The 21,337-nt window shown below is 41.5% G+C and overlaps 2 protein-coding genes across 8 annotated transcripts; both read left to right on the top strand.

Annotated features, from left to right (window-relative positions):
• Positions 1 to 2,000: 2,000 nt before the first annotated feature.
• upf3a (UPF3A regulator of nonsense mediated mRNA decay) lies at positions 2,001 to 11,604 on the top strand. Of its 2 annotated transcripts, none has more exons than XM_086124573.1 (10): positions 2,001 to 2,181; positions 3,891 to 3,997; positions 4,087 to 4,193; positions 4,841 to 4,939; positions 5,182 to 5,292; positions 6,487 to 6,542; positions 6,629 to 6,775; positions 6,849 to 6,982; positions 9,296 to 9,590; positions 10,764 to 11,604. In XM_086124573.1, the coding sequence occupies exons 1-10, from the start codon at positions 2,050 to 2,052 to the stop codon at positions 10,959 to 10,961; spliced, it is 1,386 nt and encodes a 461-aa protein (XP_085980699.1). In that variant the 5' UTR covers positions 2,001 to 2,049; the 3' UTR covers positions 10,962 to 11,604. The 2 variants fall into 2 exon arrangements, with proteins under 2 accessions (XP_085980699.1, XP_085980697.1); XM_086124571.1 differs by having other exon boundaries at positions 9,296 to 9,602.
• A 1,386-nt stretch (positions 11,605 to 12,990) lies between these two features.
• On the top strand, positions 12,991 to 20,605 carry asmtl (acetylserotonin O-methyltransferase-like). Of its 6 annotated transcripts, none has more exons than XM_086124051.1 (17): positions 13,004 to 13,029; positions 13,689 to 13,805; positions 13,881 to 14,012; positions 14,190 to 14,237; positions 14,385 to 14,449; positions 14,521 to 14,585; positions 15,320 to 15,426; positions 15,728 to 15,788; positions 16,147 to 16,252; positions 16,756 to 16,969; positions 17,022 to 17,168; positions 17,883 to 18,039; positions 18,326 to 18,525; positions 18,593 to 18,725; positions 19,433 to 19,573; positions 19,652 to 19,774; positions 20,400 to 20,605. In XM_086124051.1, the coding sequence occupies exons 2-17, from the start codon at positions 13,713 to 13,715 to the stop codon at positions 20,603 to 20,605; spliced, it is 1,998 nt and encodes a 665-aa protein (XP_085980177.1). In that variant the 5' UTR covers positions 13,004 to 13,029; positions 13,689 to 13,712. The 6 variants fall into 6 exon arrangements, with proteins under 6 accessions (XP_085980181.1, XP_085980177.1, XP_085980180.1 ...); XM_086124054.1 differs by having other exon boundaries at positions 13,016 to 13,143; positions 16,756 to 16,951; XM_086124050.1 differs by having other exon boundaries at positions 13,016 to 13,143.
• The last annotated feature ends 732 nt before the right edge of the window (positions 20,606 to 21,337 follow it).

The raw sequence follows: 21,337 nt of genomic DNA, 5'->3' as shown, positions 1-21,337 counted from the left end.
AACCCCGCCTTTGTTACATTCTGTGCAAAGACGGAAAAAATTGTGGTTCTTTTGTTATGGCTGTGATGCAGCAATCTTTGCAGAAAAAAATGCCCCCCCCCAGGTAAAGATAAGATAAGAAAACCTTTATTAGTCTCGCAATGGAGAAATTCCAAATTCACAGCAGTAAAGTTATGAAAGGAAGAAGTAGAACAACAAAATATAGGAGCTGCTGGAAAGGCAGCCACTCTCGCGGTGCCATTTTGAAGTCAAAATAACAAAAATAACACAACACAACACATAGGACACAGACAGTCGTGCAATCTTCACCAATTTTCTGCATACACTTTGTTGTCTGAAGCAGTTATAGAAAGAGGAGAAAGCAAACACGAAGCTGTAGCATCCATTGACGAAAAGAGATTAGTTCCCTTCTCCTGTCCCACATAATCCGCTTCAAACTCCAAGCCGCAACTCCCAGTTCCAAATCCGCATCGGCGCTCCGCGCTAACGCTCCTTTCTTCTCATCGTCGGCTCCTCAAGACTTACATCCATCCAGCCGCAGACCGTTCAACAGCACCGATCTCTCCGCTGAACAAAGCGGGGCTGTGAAAAATGCTGCCCATTACAGGCGCAAGACACAAGTGCCCCGGGACAGTCCAGCAACGACAGTCAAATGGCGCCGACATTCCTCCCAGTCAAAAACAGTGCTGGTATACCCATGCTGCCGAGAAGGCAGAAGAAGTACTCCAAGAAAAAGAAACATCAGTGGAAAAATTAGAAACCTTGAAACCGATGGAGGAACCCCCAATCCAGGATGCCCAGGCAGCAAAGCATGCCGAGTTGGGCGCGCTACGTTAGTTAGAATAATATAACATTCCATTTAATAAGATGCAATTCTGTAGGAAGATGTGTTCGCAGAGGTGGGTCCTCCTCAAAGCCCAGCCTGGTTGATCAATGAAGTCTCAATAGCAGCGCCTTCAAGTAGGTGGTCCACCTCGGATCTTGTCCAGGTGAGTCGGGCAGAATCTATACAGTGACATCCAATTGGGTCATTGTCATCTACCCCCGTCTCCAAGCCGAGGAAGTTGGGGGAAGGAGGAAGCGCTTTACAAATACTTTTTAAGTCTGGTATTAAGCTTGTATACGAAGATACCGTCTTTAATTTCCATGAGTATGGTATTCCAGAGCACTGGAAATCAAACAGGAAATGCTCTGGAACGCGCAGACTACTTTTTGGCTCACTGGATCACTAAAGGGTAGCATTGAAGGCAAGTGGTTAGCATATCTGCATTGGGTATGGGTGTTCAATTCTCAGCTCTGACCTTGATGTGTGGCGAGGGCAAGTCCTCCCTGTGCTTGCTTTTCTGAGGCAACAGTGGCTTCCTCCTACATTCCATAAACATACATGTCAGGTTAATTGATTTCAATACACGTTTTGGTAACACATGTCAAATGCATTTTTATTTTTAATTAATAGGGAGAGCAGTAGTCAGACTGTTGAGTTTAGTTCCATCAGGATGAAAGCCCAAACGCGCAGCCTACAATGACCATAATGCCTTCCCTATTTCCAGTTGCGGGTTTACCAATACAGATTTATTTCTTTATTTGATGTGTAAATAGCTACTTTATTTCTTTTCATTAATAACTAGATCAGAGAATGAATGAGAAATCTATTTTTCTATTAATTAAATTAAGTTTTGCTGATTTATTTACATTTTTAACTTTAACGGCAGCAACGAAAATAACCAGTGACGATTATTGTAACTTGGTCACGAAAGAGAACGTATTTTTTTTATATTCTGGTTTTATTTCCATTTTGAATGCATTTGATGTTTTTTTGCCCTGATGAAGAACAGAAACAGGAAAGAAATTATGTAATTTCTTCTTCATGACGAATTGCTTACGAATGAAAAAGGAAAGAAATTATTCAATTTCATCTTCATGACGAATTGCTTATAAATGAAAAAGGCCAATTGGGCTCGCTCTCACCTCTCGCGATACGCTCGTGTCCTCTCGCGAGCGACCTGCTAGCGCAGACAGAGTCCTCTCAGCACAGGGAAATGGAGAAAGATGAGATCTGAAAAGGAGCAAATGACGGCATTGAAGGACAAGGGCGTCTTGAAGATCAAGTTGAGGGACAATTCGGGGGACCAGGACAATATTCCCAAGCAGAAAGAAGAGAAAAAAGAGGTGTTTACGAAGGTATGATGTCGTTTGGCCTGCAGCCTCCAGTGTTGTTATTGTTTACGGTGTGTGGGAAAACATGGCGGACGGCCTTTCAGCACCACGGACAGAGACTCCCAGAAACGTTTGTTTCTCCCAAACGATCTCGTATAACGCAGTGTTTTACATTTTTAATTAGTGGGCTCACCTGCATCAAAACATTAACTCTGCTCTTCTACTCTGTTATATAATGTAATTTTAGGCTCAAGTAATGTGCTCATTAAAAAAACGTTTTAGAGACATTCACATCATTTAAAAAAATGCAAATTCTTCACACACACACACACAAAATTGGAGATATTTGGCTTTCAGGCGAAATTGATTGAAAATGTACACAGTTCACACAACAGTGATATCATATCATGAAAGTAAGACATTTAAGGCGAAGGATGCACTAGTGATTTACTCATCTCAAACATTTCATTGAAACAAAGATGAATAGCAGCCGTTCCCTGATGATGCGACCTCAATGAGCTAGAGCATTGTTGTCCATAAAGATGAAATTAGGCCCGTGTTGTTCATGTTGGGGCACAATCACCGCATTCATAATGTTATTCAGCTAGAATGGCCTTGTCACTGTACCATTCACAAAGTGTGGGGCAGTTCTGAACCAACTGGACACAACTGCCTACACTGTAAAACCGCCACCACCAAAAGCTCGTCTGGTGAGAACAGTGGCTGATGCAAAGCGCTTTCCTTGACGTCTCCAATATCGTTGACAGACAACATTTCTGCTCAACATGAATTGACTTTCATCAGGGAACAGCACTGAGGCCCACTGGTCCCTCGTCCAATGTAAATGCTCCATGTAAGACGATGCCTGATGGTGAGGTCAGGTACCCTTGCAGGTTGTCTCACACGCAAACCACACTGATGTAAACGGTTTCGAATGGTCTGAGGTGACACTTGGGTGCCTCTCACCTCCCTTAAATGTGCTTGGAGTTGAGTGGCGTTCATCTTCCGGTTTCTCGGGGCATTTTTCACAATGAAACTGTCATCAGCATGGGATGTGATCAAAGGACGTCCACTTCCACATCTTTCTGTGACTCTTCCAGTTTCTCGGTATCTCTGTTGCAACATGCTAATGACACTCTGTGACACTCTCAGCTCAGTAACTACTTCTGCCTGAGAACATCTTGTTCGAAGCATTGATCCATTGTTAGGTGTCAAAATGTGAACAGCATGATGAGGACGACTGTTAACACAGCAGCACTAATTGAACCAGGACATTTCTTGGTCGATTCAAGGATCAAACACCTGTTGTGAATTTTGCTCTTAAGCTCCTCGTTAGAGAACAGCAACTTGTGCAAAAAGTACAGAAACATTTAACAATTGGACATCTGCAAAAGCTTAGAGAAGGTCACATTAAGTTCACCTGTAAAGGTTTGAATGCATTTTAGGCTCATCCTGAAATGTCACCCCAAAACCCAAATATCCCTAACTTTTTGTAAGTAGTGCATGCACATGTATATACATATATATATATATATATATATATATATATATATATATATGTATATATGTACAGTATATATGTATGTGTGTGTATAAAAAAAAGGTATTTTATTGGAGAGATGCACACTCCAATTATGTACACATGCACACACATCATTTTTTTGTTTTTGCATTATTATAATAATGAATTTCCCCTCTAAAAAATAAGTAACTGTTTTGTGTTTGACGGACAGGTGGTCATTCGAAGGCTCCCACCCCACCTGACCAAGGAGCAGTTAGAGGAACATCTGAGCCCGCTTCCTTCCTTTGACTACTTTGAGTTTTTCTCTGCTGATCCAAGGTATCAATATAAACCGTTTTTTTCCCAGAAATATATATGTACAGTATTATCATTATTTCCGTTCATGGCCTCCTCCTTTGTGTCCGTAGTCTGTACCCACATTTGTTCTCCAGAGCCTACATCAACTTTAAAAACCAGGACGATATCCTATTGTTCAGAGATAGATTTGATGGCTATGTCTTCATTGACAACAAAGGTGACCACTTTTTTCATTACAACAACGCTCTGAGTCTTCTTATTAAAGCACAGGGCAAAACGGTGGAATGGATCAAAGTACAGTATTTCAGTTCAGCCCTCGAATACAAATTCTGTATTTGCTCACACGATGATGGGCATAAAATGAGCTGCAGCCAATGCCAGCTGACTTTGGGCAAGAGTGCCGGTTGCTGCAGTACAATTTATCAGTTGCCCTGATTTACAAGTAGGATTGGATTAATTTTTCCATGCAGATGCTAACATAAATAACATGTTGATCCATACATACATTGCTACTGGCTATCATAAAAAACAAGAGACGCTTGCCAGCATCCTCTCAGTTATGTTTCTGTCAGGCATTTTGAAATGGTTAGCATGTTGGCCAGAACCAATGTTATCGGTTCTTTGCTTTTATTATACCGTGGTTTACTTCTTCTGCACTTGTACAACAGGAATATAAAAATGAACTGAAAGAAGTGACTCATGTTGGAATATGTCATAATTCAGAGAATTCCATCTATTGTTACATCGTATTTTTCCTGAGTTGTTGCATTTATTTATTCAAGTCGACTTGTGATTTATTGATCCATGGCATCTATTTGAGTGGAGCCGAGCATCTCTTTTACTGAATCTTTGACACCCAAACAGGTCAGGAGTTCCCTGCTGTGGTAGAGTTTGCCCCCTTCCAGAAAGTCTCCAAAAAAAAGCTCAAAAAGAAAGATGCCAAAGCTGGAAGTATCGAGGAAGGTAACAGAAGAGTGAATTATCATATCAGAACTGTAACACCGTGATTTTAACCGTGATTTTTCACATGACCCAACAAAGACAACTGTGTGCTTTTACACAGCAACACGGGATCCCACAATCAAATATTAGGCCTCTGGCACTGTTACAGTTGTGATACTACTTCAAAATGCAAACAAAATTGCTTGGTTCCATTTCACATTCCCGTACTGTGGGAGTTGCTTGAATGTCACATCCTCCTTCAGACCCGGAATATAAACGCTTCTTGGAGAACTACTCCTGTGATGAGGAGAAGTCGATGGCCAACCCTGAGACGCTCCTGGGGGAAATCGAGGCCAAAACCAAGGAGCTTATAGGTAAGCTTTTGAGTAACTATCATCATGTGGTCTCAGAAGTCAGTTCATACAAATGAGATTTCTTCAGAAAGGTACCACTTGCAGGGATGTACAATCAGGGTAGGCAAGTGAGGCAATGCCGCCCCCTGCTGTCCCATCCCCTGTATATAAAGAGTCAAAAATAATAAGACTGTGCTTTATACTTATTTTCTTTCATAAGATCCCCAAACTGACTTGTTTCCAATGTTACAATCACAATTTGCTATCAGATGTGGGATCCTGTTTGCTAGTTTTCTTCAATATAATTACCATCACAATTCAGTGTAAGAGACTGGGATCCCCAAAGGATTTGTCTTAAATGATTACGTTATGATTTGTTGTCAGAGGTTTTCTTCCAAATTTTTCATCACGATTCAGTGTCGGAAGTGTGTTCCCATTCGTGACTTGTCTTCAAATTTACTGTCAGAATCCAGTGTCATAAAATCGACTCGATTTGTCTTCTAATGTTACCATCATGGACGGCACGGTGTTGAATGGTTAGCCCCCCCCCCCCCCCCCCCCCCCGTGCAGAGGTGCAGGGTTGGATTCTGGCTCCGGCCTTCCTATGTGGAGTTTGCATGTTCTCCCAGTGCCTGCGTGGGTTTTCTTCGGGTACTCCGGTTTCCTCCCACATTCCAAAAATCATGCATTGCAGGTTAATGGAACACTCTAAATGGTCCCAAGGTGTGATTGTGCGTGCAAATTGTTGTTCGTCTCTGTGTGTGCCCTGCAGAAGACAGCTGGGATGGGCTCCAGCATATCTGATTAAAAAATGGATGTATGGATGTTACCAAAACAATTTGTTATCAGAAGTGAGATCCAGATAGGAAGTTTGTTTTAAAACCCACCATCATAATTTGGTGTCAGAATTTAGATCCTACTTGTAAGTTTTCTGTGATGTTTTTAAAAATATGTATTTTTCCAAAAACTTGCGATAGTGTTAGAAATGGGAATCATGCGATTGATTAGTCTAAACAAAGTTGCCATCGCAATTTGGAATCAGAAGTGGGATCCCGCAAGTGATTTGCTTTCCACTGAGGATCACAACATAAAATGTTTACCATTTTACCAATGTCAATCAAAACAGGACATTGTTGTCTTAGTGAAGCAAGACATTTTGGATCTTATTAGAGATGGCCTGATGAAGATGTACATATCCTCATTGTCCAATTTCAGCCAAAAGGACAACACCTTTGTTGGAGTACATCAGAAACAAGAAAATGGAGAAACAGGTATGATGAGAGAACCCCCCCCCCCCCCCCAAAAAATGACGTCTACTAAATGGGAAAAACATGACAAAGTGCTCGTGTCCTTACAGAGAATCCGAGAGGAGCGGCGACGGCGAGAGTTCGAGAAAAAGCGACAGCGCGAAGAGGAGAAACGGAAGCGACGTGAGGAGGAGAGGCGCAAACGGAAAGAAGCTGAGAAGCAGAAGAAACTTTCTGATAAAGACATCAAAATTAAGGTGATAATTTGCTGTACACGCATCTCCTGACTTGAAGTGACCCGTCGCCTCATTCATGATGCTCGTTCATCAGCTGCTGAAGAAGAGCGACAGGGACGATGATGTGGACTCAGACCGCCTGAAGCACAAAAGTGACGTCAATGAATTGGAGAGGGGGAAATGGGAAAAATCAAGTGGACAGATGAAGTTCAAGGATTCCAAGGAAAAGTAAAGAGCGTCAATTTAAATACTGTATGCCATCCATCCATTTTACGTACGGGTTGCTGGTGAGCTGGAAACTGTCCTATCTGGCTGAGAGGCAGTGTACACGCTGGGCTGGTCGCCAGCCAATTGCAGAGTGCAGACAAACATCCAGTCACACTTGCTTACACACCTAATGAACCTAATGTACATCCTTTTGCAATGTGGGAGGAAGCAATTGATGGTGGCCATTGGGAAATCCTGGAAAACTCCCAAACAGCCGGCCCATTCCGGGCTGAAATTGGCCAGCCTTTTTTGAACTTGTGAAGTTTTGTCAATTCTCTGCTTGACTTTATTCGCAGGAGATCAGAATAGCCTCTATCATTGCATAATACATAATTTGTAACGCAATGTACGAGTGGCCTCGCCACGCGGCAGGACTCAGAGAAACAAAAAAATGTTTGGCCTTTGGTCGTGTGCACCGAGGACTTCTCCATCACAAATCCCCAGGCTAAATTTCGAGACCAGTATGTCCCAAACCTTAGGACGTCCCACACAAGCATGGCGAGAACATGCAGACTCCACACAGGCAGGATACGAACACCTCAGAACTGTGCGGCAGGTGGGCTAACCAACCACACGTTCACGATGCTGCTGCTGCTGCTGCTGCTGCGGCATTTATCTGTTCATTATTTATAAACCTCTAAATCGCTGTTTAACAGTGGAACCTCAGCATTCAAACATCTTAAAGCCGCCTCATGCGAGACTTCAGGTCAGTGAGCATCAAAGCAATTACACTGAACTCTGGCAATTCATGGGGATACAAAAGAGCCCTGGCCAAGTTTGCGAAAATCCACTACTATAACCAACTATAAATGCCACATGATGGTGGCAACGTATTACTTTTGTCTAAATTTATTTTAGCATAGTTCCTTGGCAACAAGATGCTGGCAAAGTCATATTTTTGCACAATTGTTTTGCACAAAAACAAGGAATAAGTGAGTTTTTCTGCATTTAACTGTCGGTAGCCAAAAAAAAAATCTGAAACGTGAATTTGTGAACAGCGAACTGTGACTATACAGGTTTGTATTTTAACTCACCATTTGTATGGCTTTGTTTTGTGTGTGTGACCCCACCAATAATTGCAAAGAGGAGCAATACTAGTGAGCTATAGAAAATGAAATCAGACTTTATTGCTCCCACAGCAAAGGGATTCGTTGATTACAGCAGCAAAAGACATGAGTCCCAGAAATTTAAAAGGCATTCGATGTAATAAAAAAATAATAATCTAATGAATCCGATGAGAGAAAAGGTTTTTTAGAAAGTGTTAGAAAGCATAACTAAGTTAAAATAGCAACATTGCATTACATAACATATATTGCAACTTGTGTTTTATTACACAGAAGTACCATTGAAAGTGTTTGTTCTTGTTTTAGCTCGCGAGTGTGTGTTAGTGGGCTATTGAATGAAAATAGAGTCTGATTACTGTGGGCAAGAATGACTTGCAGTAGCACTCATTTCTTCTCTGAGAAAATTTTCTGGCATTAAAGGAGCAGCTCAAGAATTCTGTAGAGAAATGTAGGAGGTGGAATGTGTTGCCATGATGGATGTCAGCTTGGCCACCTTCCATCTGTCCACCACATTCTCAGTGGAGTCCAGTTGGCATCCTAGAACAGAGCCACTTTTCATAACCACTCAGTTAAGTCACTCCAGCTTTGTCTGCAGTGTTTCTTTCCTCACACAGGGTGGCGTAAAACACGGCAGACCACAGTGACAAAAAACATCCTGAGCTGTTGAAGGACCTTTGTCCGCAATTGGAGAAAGATCTAGTCCAGCTCATACAGTCCATTTGTGATGCCTCAGTGTCAAAAGAAATTTTCATGAAAAGATACTCGGCAATACATGAAAAACATTCTGAGAGGCTATGATGCAAAATGTCAATAACGTCTCGTGAATTAAGCACTTGGAGACAGAGTCGTGAGCAAGGCTAATCATCCGACAGGCAGTTGTTGGTGTGGCCTGGTTCATAAAGCAGGCAGGTAAGAAGGCCAAATTCGAGACAGGTGTGACTCGTGAGGTAATGCCCACTCGCCAGCTGGAAACTGAAACAAAAAGCAAACAAGACAGGATCATGACAAAACTATGTATTATGTTTATAAAGCTAAGTAAATATAATTCCAACACCAGCGATATGTACCCCGTGGTTAGCTGGTGACCAGGCCTGAACGTACCCGCACTTACATCCAAAGTCAGCTGCTAGAGGCTCCAGCTCACCCTACAAGCCCAATGCGGAAAAGTGGTTTCAAAAATGCATGATACAATAATGTACAATATCTGCAGTCTCTTCACTAGAGGTCAGCCTGAGAGTGACAAGGAGCAGCAGCAGTGCCGCAGACAGCGAGACAAGGAGCATCGCGGGAAAGACGATGACAGGAAGCGTCAGAGGCACCACTACGATTTTGACAAGTTCGCGCGGCGCAAAGACGAGACCAAGTGGGGCAAGGGCTATTGCCAGGACCGTGCCAAGAAGGAGCCCCACCACCACACCTATACTTTCTGCCCTGACAGTGGCGACAAGCAGATGAAGGAGGACAGGGACGAGCTGGCAAACAGAAAGGAGCGCCTCCGAAACAAGGTGAGCGAAAAGGTGAGCATGTGAGGGGTTCATCAGATTTTTTTTGTTTTCTGTTCCAGTCGAACCTCGTTACAGCGTACCTCGAGGGCATAACGAATTTGTCTGTTATAACGGTAGTTCATTGTAACCATTTCCCATAAAATGGCCGCCAACTACGATGTGCAATACAGTTTGAACATTTATAGATTTAAAACTATGAACATGAAATACAGTTTAAACATGTCAATTACAAATCTGAGTATACAGAATGAAGAAAAAAAACGATTTTATTAGACATAAAACAAACAACTGTTGAGTTCCTGCTTCATCTCTGAAAACGTTCAGTCAGCAAATGAAAAGTACCTTCTCCAGTTCAGGATGTGCCATGCCCCGAAGCCGTTTATGCATCATCTTTCAATCTCTTGGCCTCAAACTCTGCCATGATTTTGTTGCCATTATGCATGATTGTAGAAATCCTTGACTTTGCCAATTCGTCGTCTCGGCCGAGCTTGGTCTGGGAGACTTCTTTTCGAAAGACAATTTCTGATTTGCTTCCGTTTATACCAGACATGTATTCAGACCATGTGCACCGTGCCAACTGAAGTTAGCCCGATATTTGCCACACCAACCTGAAAGGTTAGTTTGTTAGTAAAGCAAAATGAACTGAGCCACTCGGTGGAAACTGAGCTTTCATTGGTTGATTGGTTGGATGTTTGGTTGGTTCTTTCATATGCCAAATTTTTTCTTTTAAATATCTACAGAGCCATCAAGTGAAAGCTATTTAATTTGTTGAAATGCATACATTACACTGGTATGTATCATTCTTGTTTTTTTTTTGTTTTTTTTTTTACACAAAGCAGTGTTATGTAACCACTTGATAGCAATGGGGCTACTGTTTGTTTGCTAGTTAGTAGTAGTGCAGATGCGAATAATGGCTTGGATGAAGGAATTTATTTCATCTTTTCACTGCGCCATTCTGCTTAAAATGTAGCCACTTGCATTTACAGGACTTGAGTGGAATCAGAAGATTAATTCTTCAAATGAAATAGATGGGCCTGGTATACATGATTAGGAGTGTTTGGCCTTCATGGAGGTCTACAAAGTCTTTGCGTATGAAGTAGCCGCACACATGCATGTTTTGATATCGTATGACCCTCATGTTTGTTACCCCCCCGCCTCCCCCCACCTCTGCAGGACCGCCCGGCCATGCAGCTGTACCAGCCTGGTGTGCGAAATCGTAAGGGTGTCAACTCGGCCGTCAAAGGCTACGACTGCATTCCAGTGGGCCACTCACCCGAGGGCGAGGGAGTGGGCTGCTTCGAAGTGGCTGCCATGGCGGCGGTGCAGGACAAAGCCTACAACAACAGCAATGATGAGCACGAACACTTGTAAGACAATGTTCATGTCTCACAAAGGAGGGTTTGGAACCAATCACCATATTATTTATTTTGTGACAGTGTGCATTACATTAAATTATTGGTGATACATTCCACTATGATAGAATTATATAAATAAACGGCACAACAACACAGTTTCATTATAGAATGGAAATAATGGGACTATATGGTTAACTGTATCCCATAAAATTTGGAAAATAATGCACTTGTTAAATCATTTCCACAAGGCTGTGTTTTAAATGAGAGATGTAGGCCGGTTGTGCTGTAACCATGATGCTGATAAAAGCAGAAAATGTGTGGATGTTGAAACACCTACACTGCCCACAGCTGTGCCGCCCAGGGGTGTGGGTATTCTTGTTTTATCCTTACTGACTTTGTGGAGACATGTTGACTTTCACCTGTTAAGATGCGTGTGCCATCCTGAGCAAAGCATTATTACAATCATCGTTCATTGGACAATTTTGAGAAACTTCCCAGAAAAAGAAATAGTCTTTATTTTGAGCCAGATAACTAATGAAATAATAAAAATGTGCTTTTAGGCAATCTTGTCCATGTAATAACAAGCTGTTGTAACCCCCCCCCCCCCCCCTTATTTATTCCTACTTTGCACAATCGAAAATAAAGCAAATTGAGTTTAAGTGTGATTTGAAAACTGCAGCCTCTTTTCCACGAGAATTGATTTGGTTACCTTTTTTTATGTATCTGTATTACTTTCCATCTACAGAATCTATGTCTGTCTGTCTATCAGGAGTATTGGAAGAGGGAAACTTGTAAAACAAACAGGGCTGCAGCTCTCTCAGACCAGAGTTGCCTACCTATAAGCTAGATGAATAGTCAACTTAATTGTTAATTGTATGAATTTCTTTTTATTGAGCTTTTAGGTTTTTCCTCCTTAGCAGTGCCATATTTAACAGTTTACTACAGGATATGACAGTATTGGTGTATCAAGCTGGATCGCTTTTTTTTAATTGACTCACATCAACAAACAATACAACATTGTCAATCATTCATTCATCTTCCAATCCGCTTTATACTCACTAGGGTCACGGGGGTGCTGGAGCCTATCCCAGCTGTCTTCGGACAGTGGGCAGGGGACCCCCCGAACCGGTTGTCAGCCAATCGCAGGGCACACAGTGACAAACAACCATCCACGCTCACACTCACACCGAGGGACAATTTTGAGTGTTCTGACAGCCTGCAATGCATGTTTTTGGAATGTGGGGGGAAACCGGAGTACCCGGAGATAACCCACACAGGCACGGGGAGAACATGCAAATTCCACACAGGAAGGCTGGAGCTGGAATCGAACCCAGTACCTCTGCACTGTGAGGTCAGTGCGCTAACCACTGGACACTGGGCCGCCCATATAATATATGTACATCAATTATCAGTTATATTTAATTGTTAAAGTTATCCCTAAAAATGACAGTAAGTGGAAAAAAATAAAAATGCACAGTAGTACAGTTAAATTATCTTTGGATATACAGGTATTACAACTGAGGCTTCATGAGGAAAATACATTCAACAGTTTGAACAATTTATTGCTTTCATCGGGATTTCAATTCCAATAGGAAAGGCTCAAATCTGGGAAATCTGGAAAATGATTATACGTGAAGAAATAATTGGCATATAGAATGAGAAAAAGGCATTAGGTTTGGTCATTAAGTTGTCATCACTTGGGTTCAGATAATAGCAAACATTTTTCAGATTAAGTGTATAGGGAGTTTTAGAAGCTTTATAAACCATTTAATCAGACCACAGTGGCTGAGTGGTCATACAGTCAAAGAATAAATGAGACATTGTTTCAATGTCATTTCCCGAGAAAGAGCAAAAACTATCTGCATCTACAAATTCGGATATTAATAAATCATTTTCCATCCATTCTCTGAAATGCGTACATAATACAAAAAACAGGCAATACAAAGTACGCATAACGCAATAAACGTATAAAGCGTCTCTTTTTTTTTTCAACGTATCAATCGTCTCATTGGCCAATCCACCAAGCGTCCTTACGTCATCACGTAATGTTACGTCGCCCACTGTCAAGTTCCGGTCTCCCAGAGGTAGGAGAATTTTTTTAAAATGGGATTTTGAAGTGTGGAAAGGGGAATTAAAAATTCTAATTTTAACGTGCCGTCTCCATGCTCCTTCAACACAACTCTACGTTTTGTCATTAGGTGAGCATGATATTTTTGTATGCATGTCAGGAGTCAACAAAATAAACCAGTTAGCGAATTTTGACGTCTAAAGTTTGCTGCAAATTGCACCTTTTTGGAAGGAGTGAAACTGGCTACTCTCATTAAGCGACATAGAATACACATAACGCTGCTTCTTTGATAAATCTTATGCTTAAAAACAACGCTATTTAGACATTTGTTTCTTAGGCACATGTATAACACGTCAAATTGTGTAATTCACGATAATTGTTTTGTTATATAATGTCATAATTGCGGTTGAAAACCAGCATGAGTCTTAAATAAGGATTTACCATGTTTTAAACATGTGAACCGAAAATGTAGTGCACATGTACACGTCATATACGTTTGCCTGTATATACCAATTGTCAACTAAAACTGAGCTTTTAAATCTTTATGAAGACAGGATTTGAATGAGTGAAAAGGTCTTAAATTGATAAATGAAAAATATACGGTGCATATTGTTTCACACGTTTGGTTTATTTGTACAACTATAGTTCTTTGACATGTGTCCTTGTTCTGTAAAGGCAGCTGTAAGTGGACCACCAACCATGTTACTGAACCCCGTCATCTCTAAACTGGCTGGAAAACTGGTTGTGTTGGCGAGCGCATCCCCGCGGCGACTGGAGATCCTTCGCAATGCTGTAAGCGTCTGGATGAACATTGTAACAATTTTGTGCATTGTCTCTTCTCATGTCCTATCTTCTACCTCATGTTAGGGGCTACGCTTTGAGGTGGTCCCATCCTGGTTCAAAGAAACTCTTGACAAGCGACTTTTCAAGGCACCCCAGCAGTACGCTGTGGAGACGGCCAAGCAGAAAGCACTGGAGGTGGCAAGACGAATGCCCTGTGTGAGTTCAATCATAATTGGGTGGTTCCGTAGTTTCCTCATATACAAGTCTTTTTATCACCTACAAATTTTGCGGTCGGCCTTTGTTTTACAAATGCATATTTTGTAATATTGTGGAACTTGTTGGACAGCAGCATTAATGGGATTTCCCCCCTCCCCCTACTGTGTTGTGTTTTAGAATCACCTTAAAACTCCAGACATAGTGATCGGAGCGGACACGATTGTGGTAAGTGTTTTTTCAAAGGCAGTGCTGTTTTACTTGTTCTGAGAGGAGGTTGGTGCTCATTATTTTCCTCACCCACCATCTCATCAAGCTTTATTCTTTGCGTATAAAGGTATATTGTATTTTTTTATTTAAAATATATTTCCACAGACTGTCGATGGCATGATTCTGGAGAAGCCCCGTGACAAACAGGATGCATACAGGATGCTCTCACGGTAAAGTTTATTGTCTATTTTGAAAAGGGAGGATAGATAAATATATTGGTAATAATTCTCTCCTGTTTTAGTTTGAGTGGTAAAGAGCACAGTGTCTTCACAGGCGTCGCCATCGTGCTCTGTTATGAGAATCCAAGTAAGTGGCTTTCAGTGATGCAGCAGGGCACATGATTTTCTTACACTTAACCCATTTAAACTCCATTCATCCATCCATTTTCGTGCAGTAGGCGGGGGACACCCTTGACCGGCTGGTTGCCAGCCAATCGCAGGGCACCCACAGATGAACAACCATACGCGCTCACACTCACACCTAGGGACAATTTCGAGTGCCCAATCAGCCTGCTATGCATGTTTTTGGGATGCGGAAACCGGAGTTACAGCCAGCATGCAGACATTGTGCATGGATCCATAAAGTTAATTCCGAAACTTCTCGGTGATTCAAAGGACTGGTGCTGTTGTGCCAAATCTTACAATGGTAGTTAAAAAGCAAACATGTCGTGAGTTGTTATGCTAACATAGCAACAGAGCAGCCCGATTATTAAAATCACAAAGAAGGATTTTACTTCATGACCACAAATCAAGTACTTTTTCAATTCACAGTTGATAAAATCTGAGTACAAAAGCCAATAAGTCAAATCAGTTAGGGATTGACATCATGCCCTGCTGTTGCATACTTTTTCATACTATAATTTAGCAAATGCCGACATGCTAACAGTTGTTAACAATATATCGCAAGGCAGCAGGGATTTTTACGTCTTGGTTTGTTGTCAGCAGGCCTGTGACGATAATTACTAGGTCGACTTACCGTTGTATGAATAAAATAGACTTGATCGTTTTTTTTTTCCAGACTTGATGCATGCTCTTTTACAGGCAAGTTACACTTCGTCGTCGTCATCATCATCATTTGTGCTACTTCGATGCCTCTCCGGTCAGTCGTCTTGTTTGCCACTGTGGGAGTCGACGCACATACACACGAGGTGTGAAAGGCTTTTGAAAAACAATTCGGTTCGACTGTTCCGGTTCGATGTGCATGCGTTCTGTTGGTTCATAGGCTCCGGCAACTCCTCTCATTTACTTTTTCCAATCAGAAATGCTAACAATGTTTAGACATTTTAAAACATTAAAAGACAGCATTCTGGGTTCAGAAAGCGCTAACTTATAGTCTCGCACCTGAGTATATATCACAGGACCCACAACCTACGAAAATAAATTTGACTTATAGTCCAAAGAGTACAGTATACATGGTTCTATTTCAAGCACACCTGTCTCACATTGCAGAGATGGAGGGTTCGATTCTGGGCTTCGGCCTTCCGGTTTGGAGTTGCAATATCTTCCCCAGGTACTCTTCCCAAATTCCAAAAAATGCATGGCAGGTTGATTGGACAATTCTAAATTGCCCCTCGGTGTGAGTGTGAATGTGAATGGTTTTTGGTCTTTGTGTGCCCTGCGATTAGCCGGCAACCAGTCCAGGGTGTACCTGTACCCTGTCTACTGCCCGAAGACAGCTGTAGCACACGTGCGCGATCCTCGTGAGGATAAGCTGTTCCTGATCATGGATGGGTTCTATTTCAAAAGGATAGACTGGATCGAATGCTTTCTGGATGCTATTATTGTATATGTAACGTAAGACTGGCTGATTGTAATACCCCTTTACTATGAAATGCATAACAATCCATGATATCCTTTTCTGATCTGAGATGACGAGGACTACCAGATAATTGACTTCTATGAAGAAACTAAGGTGAAGTTCGCCGACCTCTCTGAGGATATGCTGTGGGAGTACATTGACAGCGGTGAACCCATGTGAGTGGGACATGTAAACATAGGCATGACTTTGGACTTCTGGATGTCACTGTTCTTAACTGCTTTAACTTTCATCCTCTTGATAATTTTACATACAAATAATGCCATGTGGCATCCATTTGCACCCCATTGAGAACTGGTTTATACTTTGTATTTTCAGCAAGTGAAGAAGACAAGATCTTTTTTATTCAGAAATATGTGGAAATATGTTTAACTTTAAAAAAAACATGCATTTCCAGAGAAACAGAATAATTCTATTCAGTATCATACTATGGACATTATTTACGTAAAAATCATCCCAAGAAGGATCTGTTTGGACATGATCTAGACCTGGCTTCAATTTGCAGCGAGTAAAGAAAACAAAAGATCTTATTGTTTACAAATGTGCTTATCATCTAAAAAAAAAAACAATTATAGCATGATTTCCTATTATTTTGGAAAATATGTTCACTTGGGTCCTTTTGGACAACAATGAAAGAAATGTTTGCGTGCGTGTGTGTTAGGGACAAGGCAGGCGGCTATGGCATCCAGGCGCTCGGTGGGATGCTGGTGGAGTATGTGCACGGGGACTTTCTCAACGTAGTGGGTTTCCCCCTCAACCACTTCTGTAAACAGCTGGACCAGATTTACAACGGCGACACTGCCCCAACTCTGCCAGCAGCAGTTCATCCGCTCCCTACCCCTTCATCCACGCACACAGTACTTCCTGAACACCAGGTCAGCTTTTGCAATGTCAATCACCACATCTTTTAAAAACCATTTATAATAGGTGGTGAACAGCTCATCCGGACCCACTGAGGAAATACAACCAGCGACTGCCAACAGTAGGCACTTCAACAAAGGTGAGGACAGCGAAGAAGCCAGAGAGGACCTACAGAAAATCATTCAACTGATGGACGGATTCAAAGCCTCCAAGGTGAAGGGCGATCAGTACTTTAAAATATTTTGTACACATGACTTGCCAACAGCCATAACTGAGGGATATCTTCAAAAATTCACTATGAAGACAGGAATGGCACATTTGAACGACGCTCGAATTTCCGAACGGTCGGAGTGAACCAGTGCATGCTTTGAGCATATTTCCAAACACGGTTGAAGTTCACTGCCAATGTAAACATAAAAAAAAGGGGGAAAAAGACAATTACAGACACTGTACATGTTGTGTATTTTACCCACCCGCATAGCTTTTGCCCTCAAAATGTCAATTTAGCTTTCTGCTAACAAGCAATGTAAAATGTTATAGCATTGGCATTGAGGCTTTATTACCCTTTAAGAAACATATTTGAATACAAACATTGGAGCAACACTTGGCGAGAGACAATATGACAATGCTTGCAAGCATATATTCTTTATCCTTTGTGACGACAGTATATGGTAGCATCTCCGGTTGGCCAGGAGCAGCTGGCCAACAGCTGCCCATACTAGGAGCAGCACAATGCCCATTCAGTTGAAGCAGCAGCTTATATTGTTTGCAGAAATGAATAAGAAATAGAATGATAAAATAAGTACATAACGTCTTTAATTGTCAAACAAAATTCTCTCCATCCCATCTTTTGGTTGTAAGATTGAATGGATAACAGCTCTTTAAATGTTTATTTTATTTTTTTAAATCCCAAAATAACTCTTCCAGGCACTGTTTACCGCTTCCAAGTTGGGCATATTTGACTTGCTCCAGCGCAGACCGGCGTTGAATGCAGCGCAGGTGGCCCTCGAGCTGAAAACTTCCCTCAAGGGAACGGAGCATCTGCTGGAGGCATGCCTTTCGCTAAAACTGTTAAAGAGCACAAGTTAGTCAACCATTTTCTCTTCTTTATCACCTGTGTCATGGAAATGTATTAAATGCAAACAATTGAATGTTTGTGGTCTTAAGGCATTTCATGTTTTGTGAAACTGTTGACAGCAGATGTTAATGAAACAACCTATTGTATAATGCATTCAGTGGATCTGCTATTCTCACCTTCACGTCATACTCGCAAGGAATAAGCGACACTAGAAGGACAGCTACAGTAATCTATGCAATATTGACACAAAACGCTCACCTCTCTCATATTGTTTTTTTTTTTTTTCTTCCAGACTGCAAGACTCCGGCGTACGAGAACACAGAACTGTCGAAACGTTTCCTTCTGTCCGAGGCGCCATCCTCCCTCCTGGGCTACTTGGAGCACTGCAACGATACCGTGTGGCCGCTCTTCAGCCACCTGGAGAGCGCTGTGCAGGAGGGCGTCCACCAGCACCACAGGACCTTCTGCAACAAGTCTGGCGGCTTATCCCAGGTAAATAGTCCAATGAAGTACTAAAATTCCTTCATTGTGCACGTCTAATGCTGAATTGCTCACAAAGGACACAGTCAACCGGAGCCAGGAGGTAAAGCTTCGGTTCATGAAGGCCATGCACAGTTTCGCTCGAGTGTCTGGGAAAGCAGTGGCAACAGCCTTTGACTTGTCTGCCTTCAAGAGTGCCTGTGACCTCGGAGGTGAGAACGTGAACATCTTCTTATCCTAAAATGGAAACAGAAGTTGACAATGTTACGAGATAAAAAGAATATTTTGACGGCTGCGATTGGCGGTCCTCAGTTTTTTAAAATTAATTGATTAAAAAAAACACTCAACAATCCACTTTCTGATCTCTTTTTATTTTTTATCTTGAGATGAGCAAAGACTCTTTACTGTTGTTTTAATAAACTGCTAAGATAATTTAAAATAATTTTAAATGACGAATAAAACTATAAGTATACTATATTTGTTTGGACCAATATATTAGTGACAACAAAAACGGCTCATAAGAGTTGAATTTAAGAGCTGATTGTTTTCTTGAAAATAACCAAAATCGCTTCACAAATTCTTGCGTCAATAGCTATGACATTGTTCTGCCAAAAATTGAGCATTTAGACATTCCATGTTTTCTTTTGTGTTAGACAGTCACTTGAGACACTTTTAGTGGCACCAGACTTTAAAATGAACAGGAAACCGAACAAAACATGACGGCCTCGTATGTTTTTCTCTATGGCTGTACAACTTAATATATACGGTAATTGTTTGTTTTTAAATTCAAGGTATGAACTTTTTTTTTTTGAGCTAAAATTGTACAAATTTACACTCATCCATTAGGAGCAACTTCACACCACAACATTTTACCAATAACAGCCCTCTGTGTGCTGATTGTCTTGTATTTCTTCGCAAGGCTGTACAGGTGCAATGGCATTGGAATTCACCAGAGCTCACCCGGAGCTGTCTGTGACAGTGTTCGACTTACCGGCCGTTGTTGAAATGAGTCCGCGTTTCCATCCACCCTGCACTCAAGACAGGGTCACGTTTTTCGCAGGTATTATTGTTATTATGTAGTGGATCAAACAGCACAGTCTTGAACGCTCAAGATGCTTTGCACTTTTGACACCAACAGGAGACTTCTTCAAAGATGCCTTACCCAAAGCGGACTTGTACATCCTCTCAAGAATTCTCCATGACTGGTCTGATGAGAAAGTGCACTTCTTGCTCGGCAAAATTGCAGATGCATGCACACCAGGTACATTTCACTTTGCACACTTTGTCAAGCTAACATTACTGCTCAAATAAAACCCCATTTCAATGAAGTTGGGATGTTGAATTAAACATAAATAAAAACAGAATACAATGATTTGTAAATCACTTCCAAGACAAGGTATTTTAATGTTTAAAGTGACAAACATGATTGTTTTCAGCAAATAATTATTAACTTGGATTTTTTTGGCTGCAACATGTTACAAAATAGCCAGGATGGGGGTCATGTAGGCTATACTTATCATGTGTTAAGCATTTTCTTTTCTCCACTTGACTGCTTTTGTTTTTCAAGCAATTTGTGACGTTTGTTGGCTTGCGATGACAAATATTTTGGATGAGTATGATTTAGGCATCCAGATTGCAGACACAACGGATACATATCCTCTGTACGTCCACGTGCAAAAGAGTCCTGTGTTGGATTTGGGGGAGAAAAAAAAAGAGTGCAGACCATGATCCGAGCATTTTTTTGGTTTTTGGCCTTGGGTTCCTTATTTTCTGTTTCAGCCAAGAATTGTCATTTTAGTGATTTCATTGCTTATAATCAACTTTAGGAATGTAAGGATTACTGTTATAAAAATGCTCGTTAACTCGTGCTGTCATCACGCTGGCAGGTTGCGGCCTGCTACTGAGTGAGATCTTTTTGGACGAGGGTCGGACAGGGCCAAGTCGCGGGCTGCTCCAGGCCCTCAGCATGAGCGAAGGCAGACAGAGGAGCGCCGACGAATACGCTCTGCTTTTGAAGAGCCACGCCTTTGTTGCCACCGGTATCAAACAGACGGAAAACCTGCTGGATGCAATGCTCTGCATCAAAGTCTGACCACTCTCCAACAACCTACAGGTGCGGCAAACTTAACTACAACCACAAACTACCCCAAAATGGATTCACACTGCAGATTCCAAATTCGGATGTAATGTACCATTGATCGGATTTAATAAGCGACGCAACTCTCTTACCTATTTAGACCATTAAATATTGTTTCCACACATCTAATGTACCAAACTTGGAGGATATTTAATTACACTGGTCAACAGCAAATTTTAATCAGAGATTGCTTCATGTATCCCTCAACGTGTTTTTGACACGGATTTAAAAAGGTCAAAACATTTGTTGACCAGTGTGAGCAATTAAACCTCTTATGTACGGTAGCACATTTAGACCATATTTAATTGTCCGTGCAATTTCAATTCACGATATTTTGATTCGAACTATTTTATGGTTCACGTGCCTCTAATGTACCATGTTAAGATGCAATTGTAAGGCTGCACGCACCTCTAAGGGACCACATTTTTACCAAGTTTAACAGTCCACACGCCTCGAATGGTTTTCAGACCTACAGTCGAATGTACCGCATTCGGAACGTATTAAATGGTCCTTTCACCTCTAATCTGGTAACGCATTTAGATCAAATGTAATTGTCTGTGCAACTCCGATATGCCAAATTGAAATTATATGTTCCACCTTTTATACTGTATTTAATTGTGTTTGCTCTTCTAATGTACCAAAAGTAGTCCGTATTTAATGTTCTGTGAATGTCCAGATATCTTGTTT

Source organism: Hippocampus guttulatus, chromosome 11, assembly GCF_054856545.1.
Source record: "Hippocampus guttulatus isolate MCC_2025c chromosome 11, RoL_Hgut_1.0, whole genome shotgun sequence".
In the NCBI taxonomy this organism is placed as follows: Eukaryota; Metazoa; Chordata; class Actinopteri; order Syngnathiformes; family Syngnathidae; genus Hippocampus; species Hippocampus guttulatus.
This window is presented reverse-complemented; position numbering and strand designations above follow the sequence as displayed.

Coding starts and splice junctions, on each gene's coding strand:
- upf3a (XM_086124571.1), top strand. CDS start 2,050: ATGAGATCTGAAAAGGAGCAAATGACGGCATTGAAGGACAAGGGCGTC. Junction 4,940..5,181: donor AGCTGGAAGTATCGAGGAAG/GTAACAGAAGAG, acceptor ATCCTCCTTCAG/ACCCGGAATATAAACGCTTC. Junction 6,983..9,295: donor TTCAAGGATTCCAAGGAAAA/GTAAAGAGCGTC, acceptor CAATATCTGCAG/TCTCTTCACTAGAGGTCAGC.
- asmtl (XM_086124051.1), top strand. CDS start 13,713: ATGTTACTGAACCCCGTCATCTCTAAACTGGCTGGAAAACTGGTTGTG. Junction 16,970..17,021: donor CAGTACTTCCTGAACACCAG/GTCAGCTTTTGC, acceptor CATTTATAATAG/GTGGTGAACAGCTCATCCGG. Junction 18,726..19,432: donor GAGTGCCTGTGACCTCGGAG/GTGAGAACGTGA, acceptor TTTCTTCGCAAG/GCTGTACAGGTGCAATGGCA.